Source organism: Eschrichtius robustus, chromosome 13 (genome assembly GCF_028021215.1).
Source record: "Eschrichtius robustus isolate mEscRob2 chromosome 13, mEscRob2.pri, whole genome shotgun sequence".
In the NCBI taxonomy this organism is placed as follows: domain Eukaryota; kingdom Metazoa; phylum Chordata; class Mammalia; order Artiodactyla; family Eschrichtiidae; genus Eschrichtius; species Eschrichtius robustus.
The window spans coordinates 35,288,189-35,314,962 of NC_090836.1; the positions used below are offsets into that span (position 1 = coordinate 35,288,189).

At 36.0% G+C, this 26,774-nt stretch overlaps 1 protein-coding gene across 6 annotated transcripts in view; it reads left to right on the top strand.

The window, feature by feature from the left end:
* PPHLN1 (periphilin 1) overlaps window positions 1-26,774 on the top strand; it is a 152,174-nt gene that overhangs the window by 70,746 nt on the left and 54,654 nt on the right. For all 6 annotated transcript variants that reach the window (XM_068560062.1, XM_068560065.1, XM_068560064.1 and 3 more), the window contains 2 exons: window positions 8,089-8,208; window positions 24,293-24,433. In XM_068560062.1, coding sequence (XP_068416163.1) covers window positions 8,089-8,208; window positions 24,293-24,433 — 261 coding nt within the window. The remainder of the gene's footprint in view (window positions 1-8,088; window positions 8,209-24,292; window positions 24,434-26,774) is intronic.

Sequence of the window (26,774 nt, forward strand, 5' to 3'; positions counted from 1 at the left end):
CTGAAAGCATTTCCTCTAAGATCAGGAGCAAGACAAGGATGCCCACTCTCACCAGTTTTATTCAACATAGTATTGGAAGTCCTAGCCAGAGCAATTAGGCAAGAAAAAGAAATAAAAAGCACCCAAACTGGAAAGGAAGAAGTAAAACTGTCACTATTTGTGGATAACATGATTTTATATGTAGAAAACCCTAAAAAGAGATAAAAGCAAAAATAAACAAATGGGAGCTAATTAAACTTAAAAGCTTTTGCAAAACAAAGGAAACCATTGATAAAATAAAAAGACAACCTACAAAATGGGAGAAAATATTTGCAAATGATATGACCAGCAAGGGATTAATATCCAAAATATATAAATAGTTCATACAACTCAATATCAAAGAACAGGCAGAAGACCTGAATAGGCATTTTTCCAAACAAGACATACAGATGGCTAGCAGGCATATGAAAAGATGCTCAACATTGCTGATTATTAGAGAAATGCAAATCAAAACCACAATGAGATATCACCTCACACCAGTCAGAATGACTGTCATCAAAAAGTGTACAAATAACAAATGTTGGAGAGGATATGGAGAAAAGGGAATCCTTGTGTGCTCTTGGTGGGAATGTAAATTGGACAACAGTATGGGGATTCCTCAAAAAAAAAAAAAAAATTAGAACTATCATATCATCCAGCAAGCCACTTCTAGTTATATATGCAAAGGAATTGAAAACAGGGTAAACACATGGCAGCTCTGAGAGTGCAAGGAAGCTCTGCACCCCTTCGCTTAACCTTGCCTAAGCATCTTTTATCATAAACTGCCTCCTATTGGCCACAAAACTCAGCCCACGTGTCAACACTGGGAGTTCGGTGTCCATCTGCCATGATGCTTCAGTATGCACGTATGACCACTGCTCATACTGCTCTCATAAGGAGAGCAGCCAAGATGGCAAGGTAGAAAGACCCTGAGCTCATCTCCTCTCAGGAGCACACCAAAATCACAGTTTCCTGCAGAACACCCATCAGTGAAAAAGAGTGGGACCTACCAGAAAAGATCTACAACTAAAGACGTAAAGAAGGAACCAGACGTAAAGAAGGAACCACAACAAGACAGGTAGGAGGGATGGACTCACAGTATAATCATATCCCGTACCCCCCAGGTGGGCAGCCCCAAATTAGAGGATAATTATATTGCAGAAGTTCTTCCACAGGAGTGAGAGTTCTGAGCCCCATGTCAGGCTCCACAGCCTGGAGTTCTGGCACCAGGAAGACAAGCCCCCAGAGCATTTGGCTTTGAAGCCCAGCAGGGCTTAATTGCAGGAGCCCCACAGAGTGGGGGAAATAGGGACTTCACTCTTAAAGGGCACACACAAAATCTCATGTGTAGTGGGACCCAGGGCAAAAGCAGTAATTTGATAGGAGCCTGGACAAGACCCACCTGCTGGTCTTGGAGAGTCTTCTGGAGAGGCAGGGAGCAGCTGCGGCTCACCCTGGAGACATGGACACTGGTGGCAGACATACTAGGGAGTGCTCAGACACATGAACACTGTTGCTGGCTGCTGTCATCTTGGCTCATTAGCACCAAGACCTGGCCCCACTCAGCACCCTGTAGGGGTCAGTGCTCGGGTGCCTCAGGTTAGACAACTAACTGGGCGGGGACACAGCCCCATCCATCAACAGACAGCCTGCCTAAAGACTTCCTGACCTCTAGACACACCCCTAGACACAGCCCTACCCACCAAAGGGCCAAGACCCAGCTCTAACCACCAGTGGACAGGCACCAGCCCTTCCTGCCAGGAAGCCTGCACTAGCCTCTAGACCAGCCTCACCCACTAGGGGGCAGACAGCAGAAGCAAGCCAGACCCTGCCCTGGGACCAGCTGTGCCCTGGCCCTGACCACTAGCAGGCCAGCACAACCTTTGGGACACCCCAGACCCCATACCCAACTGTTTCAGGAACTGGCCTCCCCCCTACTCCAGCAATCTGAAATGAGCTCTGGGATCCCTGGCCCTGCAGCCAGACTCCAGGAAGCAGTTCTGCTTGCCAATAGTCCAGCACTAACCCCAGATCTGGCTTCACCTGCCAGTGTGTGGGCAGCAGCTCTAGAGTCTTTGAGACCCTGACTCTGCCCACCAGTGAGCCAGCACTAGCTCTGGGGTCCCCTAGGGTTCTGCAACCAGCCACCTTGTGACCAGGCCCAACTAAACAGTAGCCAGCAGCATCTCCACAAGGCAGGGCCTGGCAACCGCCTGGACTTGGGGGCAGCCAACTGGACTAGGGGCCAACCAAGCCTACCAGACTACCCACATAGTTAGCCCACCATAACAGAAGGACCCACACAGCCCTTTTAGGGGGAACGCCTAGAGCATATAGCTTAGGTGATGGCGGAGGAGGGAGTGTACTGCTAGGACACAACGGACGTCTCCTACAGAAGGCTACTTCTCCAAGGTGGAGAAGCATAACCTACCTACCACATACATAAAAATACAAAGAGCAACTTAGACGAAATGAGGCAGCAGAGGAATATGTTCTAGAAAGGAACAAGATATAACCCCAGAAGAAGAACTAAGTGAAGATAGGTAATCTACCTGTAAAAGAGTTCAGAGTAATGATCGTAAAGATGATCAAAGAACTTGGGAGGAGAATGGATGCACAGAGTGAGAAGTTAGAAGTTTTTAACAAAGAGTTAGGAAATACAAAGAACAACCAGAGATGAAGAATACAATAACTGAAATTAAAAAAATACGCTAGAATGGATCAATAGTAGACTGAATGATACAGAAGAACGGATCAGTGAGCTGGAAGAGAGAGTAGTGGAAATCACTGCCACTGAATAGAAAAAAGAAAAAAGAATGAAAAGAAATCAGGACAGTTTAAGAGACCTCCGGGACAACATGAAGCACACTAATATTTACATTATAAGGGTCTCAGAAGGAGAAGAGAGAGAGAGAAAGGGGAAGAGAACGTATTTGAAGACATAATAGCTGAAAACTTCCTTAATCTGGAAAAGGAAACAGTTACCCAAGTCCAGGAAGCACAGAGAGCCCCATTCAGGATTAACCCAAAGAGGAACATGCTGAGACACATAGTAATCAAAATGACACAAATTGAAGATAAAGTGAGTATTAAAAGCAGCAAGGGGAATGCAACAAATAACATACAAGGGAACTCCTATAAAATTATCAGCTGATTTTTCAGCAGAAACTCTGCAGGCCAGAGGGTAGTGGCACGGTATATTTAAAGTGATGAAAGGGGAAAACCTGTGACCAAGAATACTTTACCCAGCAAGGCTCTCAGTCAGGTTTGATTTGAAATCAAAAGGTTTACAGACAAGCAAGAGCTAAAAGAATTCAGCACCACCAAACCAGCTTTACAACAAATGTTAAAGGAACTTCTCTAGGTGAAAAAGAAAAGGCCACAACAAGAATACAAGAAAATTATGAAATGAAAAAGCTTACCAGTAAAGGCAAACACACTGTAAAGGTAGGAAATCATCTACACACAAAGCTAGTAAGGAGGTTAAAAGACAAAAGTAGTAAAATCATCTGTATCCACAATAAGCAGTGAAGGGATACACAAAACAATTAGATGTAAAATAAGATAAAGACAGTAATCGTGAGGGGAGGATGGTACAAATGCAGGGTTTTAAAAATGCATTTGAAATTAAGAGATCAGCAACTTAATATACTGTTATACAGAAACCTCATGGTAACCACAAACCAAAAATCTGTAATATATATACACAAAAAAGAAAAAGGAATCCAAACATAATACTAAGAATAGTCATCAAATCACAAGAGAAGAGAACAAAAGAAGAAAGGGGGGGAAAAGACCTACCAAAACAATTAACAAAATGGCAATAAGAACATACATATTGATAATCACCTTAAATGTAAGCAGAGTAAATGCTCCAACCAAAGACATAGAGTGGCTTCATGGATACAATAACAAGACTCATATATATGGTGTCTGCAAAAGACTTACTTCAGATCTAGAGATACATACAGACTGAAAGGGAGGGCATGGAGAAAGATATTCCATACAAATGGAAATCAAAAGAAAGCTGGAGTAGCAGTACTTATATCAGACAAAATAGACTTTAAATAAAGACTGGCACAAGAGACAAAGAAGGACACTACATAATGATCAAAGGGTCAATCCTAGAAGAAGATATAACAGTTGTAAATATATATGCACCCAACATTGGAGCACCTCAATATATAAGGCAAATATTAACAGACATAAAAGGAGAAATCGACAGTAACACAATAATAGGAGGGGAGTTTAACACCCCACTTACATCAGTGGACAACTCATCTAGACAGAAAATCAGTAAGGAGACATAAGCCTTAAATAACACATTAGACTAAATGGACTTAATTAATATATAGAGAGCATTCTACCCAGAAAGCAGCAGAATGCATATTCTTTTCAAGTGCACATGGAACTTTCTCCAGGATAGATGACTTGCTAGGCCACAAAACAAGCCTTGGTAAATTTAAGAAAATTGAAATCATATCAAACATCTTTTCTGACCACAAGGCTACGAGAGTAGAAATCAACTACGAGGAAAAACCTGCAAAAAACACAAACACATTGGAGGCAAAACAATATGCTACTAAACAACCAATGGATCACTGAAGAAATCAAAGGAAATGAAAACAGTATCTCAAGGAGATATCTGCATTCTTTTTTTTTTTTTTGGCTGTGCTGCGCAGCTTGCGGGATTGCAGTTGCCTGACCAGGTATTGAGCCTGGCCCACGGCAGTGAAAGCCTGGAATCCTAACCACTAGGCCACCAGGGAACTCCCCTGCATTTCTGTGTTCATTGCAGCATTATTCACTATGGCCAAGATGTGGAAACAGCCTAACCTGCCCTCAATGAATAAATGGATAAAGAAAATATTGTATACATACACAATGGAATATTATTTGACCATGAAAAAGGTGAACATCTTACCATTTGTGACAACATGGATGGACCTTGAGGGCATTATGCTAAGTGAAATAAGCCAGACAGAGAAAGACAAGTATTCTATGATCCCGCTGACATGTGGAATCTAAAAAAGTTAAATTTACAGAAAGAAGGGTTGTTACCAGAGTCTGGGGGATGGGAGAAAAGGGGAGATGTTGGTGAAAGATTATAAACTTGAAGCTATAATATGAATAAGTTCTGGGTATCTAATGTATAGCATAGTTATTATAGTTAATAATACTCTCCTGTATAATTGAAATTTGCTAAGAGATCTTTGATGTTCTCACCACAAAAAAGAAATGGTAATTATGTGACTGATGCAGGTGTTAGCTAACGCTAAGGTTGTGATTATTTTGCAATTTAAAAAAAGTGGGTATATATCTCCATTTTATGGAAAAGGCTTAGATGTTAAATAATTTTCTCAAGGACATAGCCAGTCTTCACTGCATCATTCTTCTCAGTCCTTCCTTCTCAGCATCCGAAAACATGTTGAAAAGGTGCATGGTTCTAATCCTCAAAACTTAAAACTTTGGGGTGTTGCTGAGGTTCTCTTCACCAACCTCACACTCTTTCTCTTTCCATAACTGTTGTTACTTCTATTCTCGTCTTTCTTCACTTCTTTTTGTTTTCTGTCTTTGGTATGTTTGGCTTTTCTGTAAGAATAGATATCACCTGGTGGTCTGTGCTGGTCTTCAGTGGGCAGCTGCTTCTCTGCCTCAAATGGAAAAAAGAAAAGGTGTCTTTGTGACAACTTGTGTCTTTGGAGCTTTCCCAGAAGTCTGAGGATGCTAGAATGCTGGATTTTGAATAGGAAAGATTGATTGGATTTTTTGGTTCTTTCTTATCATATCAAGGGTGCTTTACCCATCTGAAACACTGGCTTGGTTTTGTTTTTTTTGGGTTTTTTTCCCCAGCTAGAAATGAATGAAGAGTAAATAATACTTACCCATCTAAGTCACTATGAATATTTAAATTATGATATTTGAAATATTTATTTCTCTTGAACTATAATGTGGTATGAATATATTACAGCATAGGACTTTATGGTACATGATAAAAATATATTTTAACCGTAAAATCCAACCCTAATGGATTTTAGATATTTTCATCTGACAGTTTATTTTAGATGTTTGCATTTTTGTCTTAGAATGGAATTAGAATTTCAGAATTTTAGAGCTATAATCATTTTATGTATGGGGAAAGTACAGCTTCCTGTGTCCTCTTCCCAGGGTTACATGCTAGCTTTATTACCTAGATTTCCTGATATGGTGGAGGACTTTTTCTTTTAAACATTATGGTTACTGTCATGTAGCAATAGTTTTTCAGAGTTTATTTTCTGCTGTTAGAAGGCAGTTTCAAATGAGAGTTTTTTAAGTGTACAGAGTTAATAATTGTTGAATAGAAGGATTCAGTTATAAAAGATTTTGCTTCCTTCTTTACTAGAGATAATTTACAATGTTTTGTTTTTGCTCTATAATTTTCTCTTCAAAACAGGTACCAAAGAAAAGTGAGGTGTACATTTAAAAAAATATATTTGTGTGTGTTTCTTATTTTTTAAAAAACTTTTTAACCTTATTACTGAGTAATAATAAAGGTATTGCTTATATCTTTTTTTTTTTTTAAATTTTTATTTATTTATTTATTTTTGGCTGTGTTGGGTCTTCATTTCTTGCGAGGGCTTTCTCTAGTTGCGGCAAGCGGGGGCCACTCTTCATCGCGGTGCATGGGCCTCTCACTATTGCGGCCTCTCTTGTTGCGGAGCACAGGCTCCAGACGCGCAGGCTCAGTAGTTGTGGCTCACGGGCCCAGCTGCTTCGCGGTATGTGGGATCTTCCCAGACCAGGACTCGAACCCATGTCCCCTGCATTGGCAGGCAGATTCTCAACCACTGCCCCACCAGGGAAGCCCCGCTTATATCTTTTTAACCTTATGTATGGGTAGGGCTTTGGAGTAAGATATTTAGGCTTACTCAGTGGCCATGGAAACACTCCATGTAGATACACTGTGATTATCTTCCAGTAAATATTATGGATGGCAAACCAGTTTTTTGGTAAATTGAATTGAAGGTGGTCAAGGGCCTTACTCATCTAGAAGACCTAGTTTTAAGTTCCAGCTCAGCATTTATTGGTAACTGTGTGCAAATCACTAACCTTTTGACATTCAGTTTTTTGGTTTATAAGTTGGGGGTGATAAAGTCTAGCCACTTTCATGGAATTCCATTTAATTAAAATACCTTTTTTTGGTTTGCATGTGTAAGCGCTTTATAAATGATAGTGTACCATAACATGGGGATTTTTACTGACACTGTCATCCAGAGGAGGTATATTTAGAATCAATGATGTGACGTTATAGAAGTAAGAGATGGAGACAAAATTAAAGTACCAAGCATTATGCTAGATGCTTTCAGGTCTGTTACTTCCCTTGATTCTCACAACTACTTTAAGAGTGAATATAATATTATTAATCCCTGTTTTGTAAATGAGAAAACGAAGGCTCACAGTGTCATAAGTTATGTATATAAAATCATCTACCCTCACTAGTGATGAAACTGCTATTGAAACCCAGCTTTGTCTGTAACTCCAAATCCTATACTTTGTTTAGTATTGTATGTGGTTGGAGAAGGGAAGTAGTGGTAGTACCAAAAAATGAATTTAAGTGTATACATTTCGTGTAAAGAGTAGGATTTATATAAACTATTACAAAGTATAAAATAGCATATCTGGACTTTTCTGTTTCGCTAATTAGGAATTTACCTTGATGAAATCTTGGCATTAGTTATTTCATTGAATATAATTAAAGATACAAAGTTGAAATCAGTATAATGTCTTGTATATTCTAAGTACTATTTAGTATATTAGTTGTCAGTGTCTTTTGCTTCGTTCCTTAGATGAATTTCTAAAGCTTTATATAAATGAAAGTAGGAGTCAGATCTAGTCTATATGTCCCAAACAAATTGCAACTTAACTAAATTCTGTGTTGAATATTTTTGAAAAAGCGAAGAATGTACTTGTTCTCTATATAAATTTGAAGGCTTATATGATTTTATGTGTAAGTGGGGTATACTTCTTGGTGTATTTGAAATTTAAAAGCCCTTGAGAACTGTAACAGAACCATTCTTTTGTTTTTATTAGGTGTTAGACAAACCCAGTAGGCTAACGGAAAAGGAACTTGCTGAGGCTGCAAGCAAGTGGGCCGCTGAAAAGCTAGAGAAGGCAGATGAAAGTAACTTACCTGAAATTTCTGAGTATGAGGTAAGGCAAAATTTCTTCTTTATGTTTCACATCTGAGAGTTTTGCCTGGATTTTAAATTATGGATGAAAATTTTAGTTTGTTCTAGTGTTTTAAAGTATATTTGGGGAAAATGTCCTCAAGGATTATTAAATTTTACCACACACAGTAATAGAATGAATGTGAATGACTCTGAATTCAGTAATTATACTATGTCTGAATGTCTCTAGTAGTTTAGAAGTGTAAGAATAGTATAAATATGGAGTATAAGGAAAATGCAATATTTATATGCTTCTTTTGTGAGCTTTTTAAAAGTATTTCTAGAAATCATGCTAAGCCACTAGTCATAAATCAATGAATTCAGAACAAAAATCTAATTAAACCTTGGATCTTGGGCTATATTTATATTGCATGTTATACTCTCTGCAAATTATCTCATAAATATTCCAAGAAATGCAATTATGCATTGTTTGGTCTACCTGTGCTTTTTGATGAGTCTTGAGTACCAAAAAATGAGAACATTTTTGGGTCCACAGAATACTCTTTATAGAATGTTTTCATTAAAATATTTGAAAATGAACTGAAAAATTTCTCTATAACCTGTAATAGAGTGAAATACAGATATTTTGTGGGCAAAGTTAAGCTTCTAGATTCAGAATTTGTTACTAGAGGAATTATTTTGACCTGGCAGAGAATATAAAAATCTCTGTATGATGACAAATTATGTATATTCGGAGGAGATTTCTGACTTTACAATATATTTTTGGATGCCTTTTAAGGAAGGTCATTTGATAAAACAGATGAAGCATTAGAATTCGATGTACAAATTATATACCTACATACATCTTAATACACTATGAAAAGATCCTTTCCAAAATAACTAATGTACACTGCTCATAGAAAGTACAAACCAGTACAAACCCTATCAGTACTTTCAGAAATAGAGCCTTTCTTTTTTAAGATGCTGATCTATCATTTAGCTATCAGTTGTTCTTAAATAGGTCAAGGTTTCCTTGTTACTGTAGCTATAATAATAGATATGCATATTTTCATGTAAAGATATAAAAATATCAAGCTGTCCTTCTTTGGTACCTTTCTAGCACTATTTAAAAGCACGAACAATACAGTAATACATTTAATAGGGTCATTTTGTCTATTTTCCTTAATAATTTAGAATAATGGTTTTTATATTAATAATAGAAATATGTGCTTTAAAATTGCTAATTTGGACATCTGATAATTTTTCTCAGAGTACTTAAACCAAAAACTTCCAAAAATACGTAACTTTTTGTTTCCTAAATACTATATCTTCAATTAGCAAAGCTTTATTAAGATATATTCATTCTCCCCCCTCGTCTTCTTTGATATCTTTTCATTAAAAAAAAAAAAATCTCACTATCCACCTTTTCCAGATTTTAAATATTCTATTTATAGTCTTTTTTCATTGCTTGACTAGATTTTGACTCTGAATAGTCAGTGACATTGGGTCTAGAAAGACTTTTTTTTCAGGCTCCTTGTTTTTTCTCTAAAATATGCCCAGAATTTGCTAGGTTTTGAATTAATGAGAAGTCAGTAATCCTAAAAATCTATATGTGGGTCATAGGTCAGACATGATTTTTTGTTGGACCAAAGGCAAGGTGAGAGCAGGGTTGAGATTACTTTAGTATGTTTGTTAGTTGGTGTACATCATGAGCGTTGAACAGCATTATCAATCTCATAGCATCTAAATGTTCTTCAAGTTACGTTGATACTTTTCCATACTGGAGACAAAGCAGTTGAGAAATTCTTAACGATACTCTGTCTTTTGGGCACAGATAGTCACATTTGTTCTAGGGTAGTTTTTAAATAGTTGCTCATTTCAGTGATCTGTGTTTTATGAGAAGTAAACTTTTTGAGAATTTTGACCTTGGTTCTCCTATCTGTTCTCCTATCTAGGTTCTCCTATCTCCTGTCTCCTATCTATAAACTCCTATCTGATTTGAAAGAATAGGGTGGAAGGAAAAAAGAACTTTGATGCTATGGAAGAGTTTGGCATAGTGCTGTGTGTGTGTGTGTGTGTGTGTGTGTGTGTATGTGTGTGTTTAAATCTAATTGTGACAATCTTTATATTAGCTGTTGAATGGAGAGGAGATTAAATATTTAAGTTTCCGGTTTATCTTCTCTTGCTGTCATCAATATAGTTTTAAGCAATTTGGTTGGGAGACCATGTAGTTAATAGAGAGTCCAGTGAAACTGAAGGTAAATTCAGTGATATGTTTAAATATTCAGGAATATTATAGTTCATTCTTCTGTAACAGTTTGCATACATTTACCTTTTGGACTCTAATAGAGAATTTCCCAGAGTATTTGATAGAATGATAATTTTGAAGGGTCTTAGTGGTCTGAGGAAGAACAAAAAAGATTCTGTTAGCCCCCTTACATTTGGGAAATGCTAGATTTCAAAGAGGTAGGTTGATTTTGGCATTTCAGCACTTTTCAGAGATTTTAATATGTTAATATGCTCATTAGTGGTCTGTGACAGGAGGATGAATAATAAAGTTTGCATAATTTATCAAATTTTTGGCTTGAATTTTTCTTCACAGTGCAAATTTTAGGATTAGTGTTTTAAGGCATGTATTTTCAGAAAATAATACTATACTGGCTTTCTCATAGTTTATTTAAATTCACTAAATATTCATTCTGCGTCTGTTTGTGTCAAACACTGCATTAGAGACACTATCCTAGCTTTCAAAGAGCTTGCAGTCAAGTTTGGTAGAGATATAATTTACTATCTGTAAACATATGGCCATGAGAGTTTTGCTTTTGGCTATCAAAATGAAAAGCAAATTATTCAGAGATTATTAGAATGTTGTGGTAGAGAGGTTGTTGCTTCTTGCTGCAGAAGAAAATTTTAAAATGTTTCTTATTTAAATATGAAAATGTGAATTATGTTGTTTCCACGTATCAGGTGTTATTTTCCGCTTACCCTGTCCCTAGTGAAGTATGCCCAACTTCCATGGCCCTCTTTCAAATTCAGATCCATTCAGTGAAATCAGTAGTGCTCAAGATAATAAGACTCAATATCTTTCTTGATTCCACTTTTCTTCCTTTCCTGTTGTAAAGTTTTTTGCCACTGTTTCACTGATGACCTTATATTGCCTTTATTAAAAATTTCTTTTACTTGTCTAGTTATTTAGATAGATAGATAGAATGTATCTCATGTCTTGTTTTCCCTCCAGTACCTTGGATAATATATATCTAATGAACTAAACTAAATTTAATTACTAATAAGCTCTTTTTTTCCAGTTTTACTGAAATATAATTGACATACAGCACTGTATAAGTTTAAGGTGTACAGCATAATGAATTGACTTACATATATTGCGAAATGATTATCACAGTAAGTTTAGTTAATATCCATTGTCTCATATAAACACCACAAAAAAGAAAAATATTTTTTTCCTTGTGATGAGAACTCTTAGGATTTACTTTCTTGTCAACTTTCAAATACACCAGACAGCATTGTTAACTATAAACATCATGTTGTACATTACGTCCTCAGTACTTATTTATCTTATAACTGGAAGTTTGTACCTTTTGACCACCTTCATCCAATTCCCACCCCACTACTCCCCAACCCCCACCTCTGGTAACCATGGATATGATCTCTTTTTCTATGAATTTTAAAAAAAATTCCATATATAAGTGAGATCATACAGTTTTTGTCTCTCTCTGTCTGGCTTATATCACTTACCATGATGCCCTCAAGGTCCATCCATGTTGTTGCAAATGGCAGAATTTCTTTCTCTTTTATGGCTGAATAACATTGTATTGTGCATGTAACTTCTTTGTCTGTATATCAGTTGATTGATACTTAGGTTGCTTCTGTATCTTGGCTATTGTAAATTATGCTGCTATGAACATTGGGATGCATGTATGTTTTCAAGTTTGTGTTTTTATTTTCTTCAAATATATACCCAGATGTGGAATTGCTGGATCATATGGTAGTTCTCTTTTTAATTTTTTGAGGAATCTCATACTGTTTTCTGTAGTGGCTGTACCAATTTACAATCCCACCAACAGTGCACAAAGGTTCCCTTTTCTCCACATCCTCCCAGTATTTGTTACATCTTGTCCTTTTGATGCTGGTCATTCTAAGAGGTGTGAGGTGATATCTCATTGTGGTGATGATTTGCATTTCCCTAATGATTAGTGATGTTGAGCACCTTTTCATGTACCTGTTGGCCATTCATATATCTTCTTTGGAAAAATTTATATTCAGGTCCTTTGCCCATTTCTTAATCGTGTTATTTGGTTTTGTGTGGGTTTTTTTTTGTTTTTTGCTATTGAGTTGTATGAGTTCTTTATTTTGGATATTAACTCTTTATCCACATATATGATTTGCAAATATTTTTTTCCCATTCTGTAGTTTGTCTTTCATTTTGTTAATCATTTCTTTTGCTGTGCAGAAGGTTCATAGTTTGATATAGTATCACTTGTTTATTTTTTATTTTGTTGCTTGTGTTTTAGATGTCATATCTAAAAAATCATTGCCAAGACCCATATCAAGGAACTCTCTTTCCTGTTTTCTTGTAGGAGTTTTATGGTTTCCAGTCTTACATTTAAGTCTTTAGTGCATTTTGTATTAATTTTTGTGAATAGTGTATGATAGGGCTCTAGTTTCCTTCTTTTACATGTGAATAACCTGATTTCTTCAGCACCATTTATTGAAGAAACTTTCTTTTCTCCGTTGAGTATTCTTGCCTCCTCTGTGAAATATTAGTTGGCCATATATGCATGGGTTTATTTCAGGGCTTTCAGTTCTGTTCCATTTGGCCTATGTGTCTCTTTTTATGCTGGTATCATACTGTTTTGATTACTGTAGCTAATGAGCTCTTTTAGTGTCAATTCAAGTTATTTTTCTCTTCATTACTTGCCTTTTATTTTCCCAAAACTCATCTACACTGATGTGTTTATTATGCTCATCAATTTCTATTTTTGTATGTAGGTCTAGAATTATGATGAAGCTTGAAATTCCTATTTTGAGTGTGTTGTAAAACTTTAATAATTTTTTGTTTTGTTTGTTTTGCATTGACCTAACTAAAATGGAATCTAGTGGCAGAATTATTTTGACCATGGGGTAGTCAGAACACAGTATAAATAATCTTTCTTGACATCATCTGAAACTAACTGTTGTCTGTCTAGTGTTAGAAACCTTATACTGATATTGTGATTTATTTCTTAAATTATTTTTTATTGTAGTATAATACATATAGCATAAAACTTCCATCTTAACCATTTTTTTTTTTTACGTTCCACATCACTTTTATTGCACAGTGGATAGATTATAAAACAATCTTTTTTTAAAATGATACTTATACCAAACAACCATGGGGAGTAGGGGGATATACATTCCCAAATGTAAAGAGGAAAAAGGAGACAGTTAACATGACTTTTTTCCAGAAACCAGAATGAGCCCCAGAGTTTTGCCACAGTAAGACTAGTGGTACATAGTTTAATATGGTCACATTTAGCCAGTTTATTGGTATAGTGTCAGCAGTTGGGAAAAAAAGAACTACGCAATGGAGACCTTAATGCTCAAAGAACCATTAGGTGGCAGTAGGGACACAGGCATCTTTTTTTTTTTTTATACAGCAGGTTCTTATTAGTTATCCATTTTATACATATTAGTGTCTACATGTCAATCCCAATCTCCCAATTCATCCCACCATCACACCCCCCCACCCCCCCCACCGCTTTCCCCCTTTGGTGTCCATACGTTTGTTCGCTACATCTGTGTATCAATTTCTGCCCTGCAAACCGGTTCATCTGTACCATTTTTCGAGGTTCCACATATATGCATTAATGTATGATATTTGTTTTTCTCTTTCTGATTTACTTCACTCTGTATGACAGTCTCTAGATTCATCCACGTCTCTACAAATGACCCAATTTCATTCCTTTTTATGGCTGAGTAATATCCCATTGTATTATATGTACCACATCTTCTTTATCCATTCATCTGTCGATGGGCATTTAGGTTGCTTCCATGACCTGGCTATTGTAAATAGTGCTGCAATGAACACTGGGGGTGCATGTGTCTTTTTGAATTATGGTTTTCTCTGGGTATATGCCCAGTAGTGGGATTGCTGGGTCATATGGTAATTCTATTTTTAGTTTTGTTTTTTTTTTTTAATTAATTTATTTATTTATGGCTGTGTTGGGTCTTCGTTTCTGTGCGAGGGCTTTCTCTAGCTGCAGCAAATGGGGGCCACTCTTCATCGCGGTGCGCGGGCCTCTCACTATCGCGGCCTCTCTTGTTGCGGAGCACAGGCTCCAGACGCACAGGCTCAGTAATTGTGGCTCACGGGCCCAGTTGCTCCGCGGCACGTGGGATCTTCCCAGACCAGGGTTTGAACCCGTGTCCCCTGCATTGGCAGGCAGATTCTCAACCACTGTGCAACCAGGGAAGCCCCTATTTTTAGTTTTTTAATGAACCTCCATACTGTTCTCCATAGTGGCTGTATCAATTGACATTCCCACCAACAGTGCAAGAGGGTTCCCTTTTCTCCACACCCTCTCCAGCATTTGTTGTTTGTAGATTTTCTGATGATGCCCATTTTAACTGGTGTGAGGTGATACCTCATTGTAGTTTTGGTTTGCATTTCTCTAATAATTAGTGATGTTGAGCAGCTTTTCATGTGCTTCTTGGCCATCTGTATGTCTTCTTTGGAGAAATGTCTATTTAAGTCTTCTGCCCATTTTTGGATTGGGTTGTTTGTTTTTTTAATATTGAGCTGCATGAGCTGTTTATATATTTTGGAGATTAATCCTTTGTCTGTTGATTCGTTTGCAAATACTTTCTCCCATTCTGAGGGTTGTCTTTTCATCTTTTTTTTTTTTTAACATTTTTATTGAAGTATAATTGCTTTACAATGGTGTGTTATTTTCTGCTTTAAAACAAAGTGAATCAGTTATACATACACATATGTTCCCATATCGCTTCCCTCTTGCATCTCCCTCCCTCCCACCCTCCCCATCCCACCCCTCTAGGTGGTCACAAAGCACCGAGCTGATCTCCCTGTGCTATGCGGCTGCTTCCCACTAGCTATCTATTTTACATTTGGTAGTGTATATATGTCCATGCCACTCTCTCACTTTGTCCCAGCTTATGCTTCCCCCTCCCCATATCCTCAAGTCCATTCTCTAGTAGGTCTGTGTCTTTATTCCCATCTTGCCACTAGGTTCTTCATGACTTTTTTTTTTTTTTCCTTAGATTCCATATATATGAGTTAGCATACTGTATTTGTTTTTCTCTTTCTGACTTACTTCACTCTGTATGACAGACTCTAACTCCATCCACCTCATTACAAATACCTCCATTTCATTTCTTTTTATGGCTGAGTAATATTCCATTGTATATATGTGCCACATCTTCTTTATCCATTCATCCGATGATGGACACTTTGGTTGCTTCCATGTCCTGGCTATTGTAAATAGGGCTGCAATGAACATTTTGGTACATGACTCTTTTTGAATTATGGTTTTCTCAGGGTATATGGCCAGTAGTGGGATTGCTGGGTCGTATGGTAGTTCTATTTGTAGTTTTTTAAGGAACCTCCATACTGTTCTCCATAGTGGCTGTATCAATTTACATTCCCACCAACAGTGCAAGAGTGTTCCCTTTTCTCCACACCCTCTCCAGCATTTATTGTTTGTAGATTTTTTGATGATGGCCATTCTGACCAGTGTGAGATGATACCTCATTGTAGTTTTAATTTGCATTTCTCTAATGATTAAGGATGTTGAGCATACTTTCATGTGTCTGTTGGCCATCTGTATATCTTCTTTGGAGAAATGTCTATTTAGGTCTTCTGCCCATTTTTGGATTGGGTTGTTTGTTTTTTTGTTATTGAGCTGCATGAGCGGCTTGTAAATCTTGGAGATTAATACTTTGTCAGTTTCTTCATTTGCAAATATTTTCTCCCATTCTGAGAGTTGTCTTTTGGTCTTGTTTATGGTTTCCTTTGCTGTGCAAAAGCTTTTAAGTTTCATTAGGTCCCATTTGTTTAATTGTGTTTTTATTTCCATTTCTCTAGAAGCTGGGTCAAAAAAGATCTTGCTGTGATTTATGTCAAAGAGTGTTCTTCCTGTGTTTTCCTCTAAGAGTTTTATAGTGTCTGGTCTTACATTTAGGTCTTGAATCCATTTTGAGTTTATTTTTGTGTATGGTGTTAGGGAGTGTTCTAATTTCATTCTTTTACATGTAGCTGTCCAGTTTTCCCAGCACCACTTATTGAAGAGACTGTCTTTTCTCCATTGTATATCCTTGCCTCCTTTGTCATAGATAAGGTGACCATATGTGCGTGGGTTTATCTCTGGGCTTTCTATCCTGTTCCATTGATCTATATTTCTGTTTTTGTGCCAGTACCATATTGTCTTGATTACTGTAGCTTTGTAGTATAGTCTGAAGTCAGGAAGTCTGATTGCTCCAGCTCTGTTTTTCTCCCTTAAGACTGCTTTGGCTATTCGGGGTCTTTTGTGTCTCCATACAAATTTTAAGATTATTTGTTCTAGTTCCGTAAAAAATGCCATTGGTAATTTGATAGGGATTGCACTGAATCTGTAGATTGCTTTGGGTAGTATAGTCATTTTCACAATGTTGATTCTTCTAATCCAAGAACATGGTATATCTCTCCATCTGTTGGTATCATCTTTAATTTCTTTCATCAGTGTCTTATAGTTTTCTGCATACAGGTCTTTTGTCTCCCTAGGTAGGTTTATTCCTAGGTATTTCATTCTTTTTGTCACAATGGTAAATGGGAGTGTTTCCTTAATTTCTCTTTCAGATTTTTCGTCATTAGTGTATAGGAATGCAAGAGATTTCTGTGCATTAATTTTGTATCCTGCTTCTTAACCAAATTCATTGATTAGCTTTAGTAGTTTTCTGGTGGCATCTTTAGGATTCTCTATGTATAGTATCATGTCATCTGCAAACAGTGACAGTTTCACTTCTTCTTTTCCAATTTGTATTCCTTTTATTTCTTTTTCTTCTCTGAATGCCGTGGCTAGGACTTCCAAAACTATGTTGAATGATAGTGGTGAGAGTGGACATCCTTGTCTTGTTCCTTATCTTAGAGGAAATGCTTTCAGTTTTTCACCATTGAGGATGATGTTTGCTGTGGGTTTGTCGTATGTGGCCTTTACTATGTTGAGGTAGGTTCCCTTTATGCCCACTTTCTGGAGAGTTTTTATCAGAAATGGGTGTTGAATTTTGTCAGAAGCTTTTTCTGCATCTATTGAGATGATCATATGGTTTTTATTCTTCAATTTGTTAATATGGTGTATCACATTGATTGCTTTGCCTATATTGAAGAATCCTTGCATCCCTGGGATAAATCCCACTTGATCATGGTGTGTGATCCTTTTAATGTGTTGTTGGATTCTGTTCGCTAGTATTTTGTTGAGGATTTTTGCATCTATATTCATCAGTGATATTGGTATGTAATTTTCTTTTTTTGTAGTATCTTTGTCTGGTTTTGACATCAGGGTGATTGTGGCCTCATAGAATGAGTTTGGGAGTGTTCCTTCCTCTGCAGTTTTTTGGAAGCGTTTGAGAAGGATGGGTGTTAGCTCTTCTCTAAATGTTTGATAGAATTCACCTGTGAAGCCATCTGGTCCAGGACTTTTGTTTGTTGGAAGATTTTTAATCACAATTTCAATTTCATTAATTGTGATTGGCCTGTTCATATTTTCTATTTCTTCCTGATTCAGTCTTGGAAGGTTATACCTTTCTAAGAATTTGTCCATTTCTTCCAGGTTGTCCATTTTATTGGCATAGAGTTGCTTGTAGTAGTCTCTTAGGATGCTTTGTATTTCTGTAGTGTCTGTTGTAACTTCTCCTGTTTCATTTCTAATTTTATTGATTTGAATCCTCTCCCTTGTTTTCTTGATGAGTCTGGCTAATGGTTTATCAATTTTGTTTATCTTCTCAAAGAACCAGCTTTTAGTTTTATTGATCTTTGCTATTGTTTTCCTTGTTTCTATTTCATTTATTTCTGCTATGATCTTTATGATTTCTTTCCTTCTGCTAACTTTGGGTTTTGTTTGTTCTTCTTTCTCTAGTTCCTTTAGGTGTAAGTTTAGATTGTTTATTTGAGATTTTTCTTGTTTCTTGAGGTAGGCTTGTATTGCTATAAACTTCCCTCTTAGAACTGCTTTTACTGCATCCTATAGGTTTTGGATTGTCATGTTTTCATTGTCATTTGTCTTTAGGTAATTTTTGATTTCCTCTTTGATTTCTTCAGTGATCTCTTGGTTATTTAGTAACGTATCGTTTAGCCTCCTTGTGTTTGTATTTTTTACGTTCTTTTTCCCTGTAATTGATTTCTAATCTCATAACGTTGTGGTCAGAAAAGATGCTTGATATGATTTCAGTTTTCTTAAATTTACTGAGGCTTGATTTGTGACCCAAGATGTGATCTATCCTGGAGAATGTTCCGTGCACACTTGAGAAGAAAGTGTAATCTGCTGTTTTTGGATGGAATGTCCTATAAATATCAATTAAATCTATCTGGTCTATTGTGTCATTTAAAGCTCATCTTAACCATTTTAAGTGTATAGTTCAGTGGTATTAAATACATTCACATTATTATGCACATCACCACCCTCCATCCCCTTAACTCTTTTCACCTGTAAAACTGAAACTCTACACCAATTAAACAACAACTCTCCAAAGCAATTTTATCAGTTCATTCTCCCCCTCCCTCAGTCCCTGGCAACCACTATTATGCTTTCTGTCATTATGATTTTGACTACTTTAAGTACTTAAGTGGAATCATATAGTATTTGTCTTTCGTTACTGGCTTATTTCATTATGCATAGTGTCTTCAAGGTTCATCCATGTAGTAGCATATTATAGAATTTCCTTCTTCTTTTAAAAGGCTGAGTAATATTCCATTGTGTATGTGTGTACTATATTTTGTGTGTGTGTGTGTTTTAAATAGGTTTAAAAGATACTTTAGTGATATTTGGGGAAATTGATTGGGGTTTTCAGATGGGCTAGGAGTACATTCTTTTTTTAAAAATTTTTTACAGTAAGTCCTTGTTGGTTATCTATTTTAAGTATAGCAGTGTGTGTGTACTGCACTTTGTTTATCTGTTCATTGGTATGTTGTGTTTTCATTTTCATTCATCTCTAAGTATTTCTTACTTTCCCTTGTGATTTCTTCTTTGTTTGTTTAAAAGTGCATTAATTTCCACAATTTTGTGAATTTTCCAGATTTTTCTTTTTAAATCTATTGAGACTTAATATGTGCACCAATACAGGGAAATGTTCCATGTGCACTTGAGAAGAATGTGTACTCTGTTGAAGTTTGGATTGTTCTGTATATGTCTGTTAGATGTAGTTAGTGTATTGTGTTGCTTAAGCCCACTATTCCCTTACTTACTTATTTCCTTACTTATTATTGTGAAACTGTTTATTTCTCCCTTCAATTTTGTCAGTTTTTGTTTCATATATTTTTATAGTTTGTCATTAGGTGTGTAAATGTTTGTAATTGTTATATCTTTTTGCTTTATTGAAACTTTTATTAATACATAATGTCCTTGTCTCTTGTAACCATTTTTATTTAAAGTTTATTTGTCTGCTATTATTATAGCCACTCTTGCTCTCTTTTGGTTACTATGTGCATGGAATATCTTTTTTCCATCCTTTTACTTTCCACCTGTTTGTGTCTTTGGGTCTCAAGTGAATCTCTTGTAGATAACATATTGTTGGATCATATGTTTTTATTCATTCTGCCAGTTTCTGTCTTTGGACTGGATAATTTAAACCATTTACACTTAAAAGTAATTACTGAGGGGGGACTTACTCCTGTCATTGTGCTATTTGTTTTCTATATGCCCTATAGCTTTTTTGTTCCTCATTTCCTGCATTCAGGTCTTCTTTTGTTTTTAGTTGATTTTTTGTAGTGAAATGTTTAAATTTCTATCTTGTTTTCTTTTGTGTATATTATATAGCTGTTATCTTTGTGGGTACAATGGAGATGACATTTAACATCCTAAAATTGTAACACTAATTTAAATTTATACCAGCTTACCTACAATAACATACAAAGCCTGTACTCCTTTACAGCTCTGTCTCTACCTCTTCATTTGTTGATGGTCCACAATTACATCGTTATACATTGTGTGCTGCCCCAAACCATAAACTAATAATCATTTTAAATGCATTAGCATATTAAATTATCTAGAAAATAAGACTTGGAGTTATAAATGAACATTACAGTGATACTAGTTTTTACACTAATAATTTTTTTCTTTAAATGTCATAGTCTCCTAAATCGTGTTGCAAATAAAAAGTGCAGTTTCCAACTATTTACAGTAATACTAGCTGTTTTAACTGCCCATGCATTTAACTTTATTGAGCTCTTTATTCCTCCATACAGCTTCGAGTTACCATCTAGTGTCCTTTCATTTCACCTTGCAGGGCTCCCTTAAGCATTTCTTGCATGACAGATCTAGTATCATGAACTTCCTCAGCTTTTGTTTATCTGGGAATGTCTTAATTTCTCCCTCACTTATGAAGGATAGTTTTGGTGGATATAGCAGTCTTTGTTGGCAGTTTTTTCTTTTAACACTTTGAACATATCAGTCCACTGTCTTCTGGCCTCCAAAGTTTCTGATGATAAATCTGCTAAATCTTGGTTGAAGACCCCTTGTATTGATGATGATGATTTCTCACTGCTTTCAAGATTCTCCGTTTGTCTCTATCTTTAAAGTTTGATTATGTGTCTTTTGAGCTTCTTTGAGTTCATCTTGGGGTTTTTTGAGCTTCTTGGATGTTTATATTCATGTCTTTCATCAGATTTGGGAGTTTTCAGCCATTATTTATTCAGGTATCTTCTCTGCCCCTTTCTCTCTCTCCTCCTTCTGAGATTCCCAGAAGGATGTATATATTAAGTGTATATTGGTCCACTTAATGGTGCTCCACAGATCCCTTAGGTTCTGTTCACTTTTCTTCAATCTTTTTTCTTTCTGTCCTTCAGACAATAATTTCCTTCAATCTTTTTTCTTTCTGTCCTTCAGACAATAATTTCCTATTTCCTTGTCCTATTTTTCAAGTTCACTGATTCTTTCTTCTGCCTTTGAATCCCTCTAGTGAATTGTTTATTGTAATTATTGGTCTTATTAGCTATGAAATTTCTTTTTGGTTTCCTTTTAGGTTTTTTATTTCTTTATTGATATTTCCATTTTGTTCACACATTGCTTTCTTGGCTTTTCCCACATCTTTCTTTAGTTCTTTGTGCATCTTAGAGACTGTTATTTTAAAGTTTTTTCATCCAGTAGATCTGCCATTAGGTCTCTTTCAGGAGCAGTTTCTGTTGATTCATTTTTTTCTTTGAATGAGCAATACTTTGCTGTTTCTTTGTATGATTTGTGATTTTTTTGTTGAACACTGGGCATTTGAATCTAATAATTTGGTAACTCTGTAAGTCAGATTCTCCCTGTACTCCTGGGCTTGCTGGGTTTGTTGTTGTTGTTGTTGTTATTGTTTTTGTTTTTTATTGTTGGCTGTTTCTGTACTGAGGATCAGTCTGAGGTATAAACAAAGTCTTCTCTGTTCTTTCTGAGCCTTTCCCTTGTTGTGCCCATTTACTTTCTAACTTCCCCCATGTATACAGTTTTTTTTTGAACATTCTTATCTTTAATGTCTGGCTCCCAAAAGAGGAAGACGTGAAAAATGAAGGAGGGAAGGGTTCTGGTCCTTTATATCCCCTGGAAGTCACTTCAGCCAGAATAAGAAGGACTTGCAACAATCGGGGGAGGTATAATAATAATGGCTGTTCGCCTGTTTGTCTGCCCCTCTGATCAGAAGCAGCAATCAGTGATTGGAGCACAGTTCTCTGATATTTGGAGGATACGGTACTTTTTCCCCAGTCTGACTCCCATAAGCAATGTGTAAGCTGCTCTAGGAACATGTACACAGCTTCCTGCCAAGTGGGTAGGGGTGGGAGATGGGCAGCTGCTACTGTGCTAAGAGCTGAATTTAACCTCAGTTTTACCACCCATGTCTTCCTTGGAAGGGACAAGGCTTCAACAGAGTCCAGGGTTCCACAATAGTTAAATCAGACATTATGCCAGTGTAATTTTTTGTGTAGGTTGAGAGACAGATTGCTAGTGCTTCCTACTCTGCTGTCTTCCCAGAATCCTCTCCCCCTAAATGATTCATATACTTTCAATTTAAATCCCTGAAGATATATAACTCAGACTTATAAAAGCCAGGTTTTTTAAAAGAGTAGATTATGCATACACATGTCAGAAATTCAAAAGGCATTGGAATAGGTACAGTGTCTTCTAAGTTATCCCTATTGAGACAGCCTCTTTTATCATTTTTTCCCCCATAGGTAATATCCTTCCAGAGGTAGTGTGTTCATATATATGCATAAAGGTATATACACCCATGCTTCCCTCTTCCCTTTTGTTTTTGACACAGCTGGCAGTATATATATATATTTTTTTAAGATTAATTAATTTATTTTTGGTTGTGTTGGGTCTTCGTTTCTGTACGAGGGCTTTCTCTAGTTGCGGTGAGTGGGGGCCACTCTTCATCGTGGTGCGTGGGCCTCTCACTGTCGCGGCCTCTCTTATTGTGGAGCACAAGCTCCAGATGCGCAGACTCAGTAGTTGTGGCTCACGGGCCTAGTTGCTCCGTGGCATGTGGGATCTTCCCAGACCAGGGCTCGAACCCGTGTCCCCTGCATTGGCAGGCAGATTCTCAACCACTGCGCCACCAGGGAAGCCCAATTGGCATTATATTTATGGGGATTGACCTTCGGGACTTGCCAGGAGAAAAATTAGGATACGTTATGCAATATATTTAGACTGTTCTTATTCTTTTAAATGATTTCTTAGTATTCCATGGTTCTAGATAGTGCATAATTTATTTGATGGACATTTAGGTTGTTTTCAATCATTTGCCATTAATGGCAGCCATATCTTAGCATTTGTTGCTCATGTGTGTATCTGTAGATTAAGTTCCTACAGGTGAAGGTGCTTGGTGAAAGGGATATGTGGTACATTTTGATAAATATTGCCAAATTACTCTCTAAAGAGGTTGTGGCAGTGTACAACACATTAGATGTTGGAATGCCACTGCTCTTACTGGTGAAAAATACCACTAATTAATATATATCTTGTGACTTCTCTAAAACTACTGCTGTTTGCTGCTACTTCAATCACAAAAACCGTTAAGTTTTTTGATAAACTTGTGATGAGTACCGTTTTCTTATTTCCTTCTTCACCTCCCACCCAACTAAAATATACAACAGTAAAATATATTAGCTCAAACTTTACTCTTTCCAAGTTACTGCTTACTGCAGGCTCCGTGAAGGCAAGAACTTTTGTCTCTTCTGTTCGTTGATATATCTAGTGTCCCTTGAGCAGTGCTTGGCATTTATCATAGAATAAATTTTTGAGTAAACTAATGCATTGTAGTTAAATAATAGTTTTCCCTCATTTATTTAGTTTTCCTCAGAAGTATTTTTAGAAAGTAAAATAATCGGCCTTGGGCTTTTTATGGGATCATTTACTCATTAATGAACTATTGCAGTATTGTTGAAGTAATAATTATTGCTGTTTGGAGTTGTTTTCTTTTCAGTTATTTCAATAAATTCTTAGGCTACAGGAGGCAAGGTATTTTTAACTTCTGAAAGTAGAGTCCTTTTCTGTGTTCCTGTGTAATATATTTGCTTATGTGTGTTCACACGTCTCACTTCCAGTTGGACTTTTTTCTTCTGTGTTTCTTAAATAGATTGCTTAAGGAATAGTTACAGGACAAAACCTTCTAGCTCTGTCTTAATATAGTATGAAATATAATTTTGGACTGGAATAAACCTAGAGGCTTTGTCTTAACCTAAGATTTAAAAAGTAGCCATCATTTCCTCTTTAATCCTCCTCACATATGTTCATTATGCATAGCAAGATTGAAAGTGTTTCTTTTCTTAAGTCAGGTTAAATTTAGCACTTTCTGTTGAGATAATCTGCCAGTTGGTGCTTATATTCAGTCATTTAAAATGCTGTATGTCCTTTAAGAAAGTAATAAAAGATTTCTAATTCTTTTTAAAGGCGGGATCCACGGCACCATTGTTCATTGACCAGCCAGAAGAACCTGAGCCACATGCAACAGATGGCATAGAATTATTCGAAGACAGTCAGCTAACCAGTCGCTCTAAAGCAATAGCTTCAAAAACCAAAGAGATTGAACAGGTGAGAATCCAGTCTGCTTAAAGTACAAAATCTTTTGTTCCTGTTACTTTTTACACAGTAGTTACAGTAAATATTTATTGAATAAATATATTTCATTTTGTCTTTTTCCATTTGTGACCCTGAAATTACAATGTAAAAAATTCTAAAAAGTGTTTGATTTGATTTCACAGTAATTTTGATCAGTTTGGTCCTCCACCCCTGCTTAATATTTTTTTCTTTTTTTAATAAAAAGCAAGCTTCTATTTTAGAGAATATTAATATTCTAGTTAGTGTGGAGCAATTAAAAAACTATTAAACTTAGAGATGGGTTGAAAAATATACCAATATGATAGCAAATGTTAGTTTTGAATACTGGGATTACAGATGTTTCTTGATGGTTTTCATTATACTTTTAAGTATTTTTCAAATATTAAAGAAAAAATAAAGGATAGGTATTTAAATCTAATTTTAATGATGTCATTCTGAAAAGTCAGGATCTTGTTTTTACTAGATTGAATAGATTGCTTAAGGAATAGTTATAGGACAAAACCTTCTATCTGTATCTTAATACAGTGTGAAATGTAATTTTGGAATAGAATAAGCCTAGAGGCTTTGTTTTACCTAAGATTTAAAAAGTAGCCATCATTTCCTCTTTAATTCTCCTCGCATATGCTCATTATGCATAGAAAAGTTGAAAGTGTTTCAATATGGAAATATTACCTGCTTTATACGGTATTATCACTTTATGAGAATTAAATGAAGTAAATGAAATGTGAAAGGGCTTTATAAAATGTGACATGTTGTACAGCTGTTTGTTTTTGATGTTGTTACTCTCTAGTGCCTTGAGTAAATGTCATTATATTGTTATATAATCTTCTAAAAACTATTGGAAATTAGAACAAAATTAAACCTTTTCTCAAGGTGCTGTCCATTTCCACATCAATTAAAATCTATTTCCCTTGGTTAAGTAGAAGATCTTATTTAAATCCTAGATATGATTGTGCAGCTTATATAGGAAAACGGTGACTGAGAAAATCCGGTTTAATTTGGTGATGTGAATGGCAGATTGGTGCCTTTCAAGATATCAATTAAATGGGAGTAAATAAATGGTTTGCTCACTAGGTGTATCGTCCAATACGAATATGAATATCATTGCCCTATATAAAATTATTGTCTTTTTACTCTGACTTATTTTTCTTTGTAGCTTTTTTTTTCCCCTACCATTTGACATATGTTTGCTTGTCTCCCTTCCATATGGAAGCTTCATGAGAGCAAGGACTTTGTTTTGTTTACTGCTTTATCTTCATTACCCAGAATAGTGATTGGCATGTAGTGGGCTCACAAGAAATACGTGTTGTACGGATAGTCACTGAGTCACTTGAAATCAGAGTGCGTCTTAACCTGACCACTTAACAGAGTGCCTAGGCCCAGCACATAGTAAATGCTTGATAAGTGATTGTTAAGTGAATGAATTATTTAATGTTATTTTTCTTTTTCACCTAAATTGCAGTTCTTTAAAGGAGAGGTTTTCTTAAGAATATAACCGGTAGAAAAACTTGACTGACTCCCCTATTGGGAGGGAGTATTTTGGGTTGTTATTTATTAATATTTGTACTGTCTCCTCTTGTTATTAGTCGTAGTTGATCTATTTGATCTTGAAAAGTTGGGTTACCAGTCAGAGGTAGAGCCTAGCTTAGCAGCACACACATAAAATTATTTAATATGAAACCAGTGTTTGTATACTTTACAGACACCCATATATGTTTGACCTGTAAGTATGACTGTATTTCTGTTTTCATCTGCCCATTGTTCAAACACATGAAAAATCTGATACTAAAGTATATTGAACAAGGACAGATGACCTAAAGAAAGAAAAATAACTCTAAAAGGTCAATACTGTATTCTGATGTACTAGAGAAGTAAAACCATTATAAAATAGAGAACTTAATGATGTTAAATGTTGGAATGTAACTACTGTGTTCTTGCTAGGGTACTTTGGTTTTCATATATTGACAAGAAAATCAAATCAAAATTCCTCAAAATGTCACAAAGCTAGTAAATAATGACATATAATTATTTTATAAATCATGTCTTAATGTTATAGTGATTTTTGAAAATGAAAAAATTAAGTTTAAGGGGATTTCTCTCCAACATTTGCACATTTTATTTTTAGAGATTAAATACCAGATAGATGGGAATATTATAAAGGTTTGAGAAAGCTAGATGGTAGTTAGTTTTACAGCTGTCTAGTAATTTATATTTTTCCATATACTTGAAATATTGCATGATTTAAAAAATGAATAATAGCCCCCCAAAAAAGGGCCTGCATAGATGAGGCCAACAAATCAAACTTAGAATAATG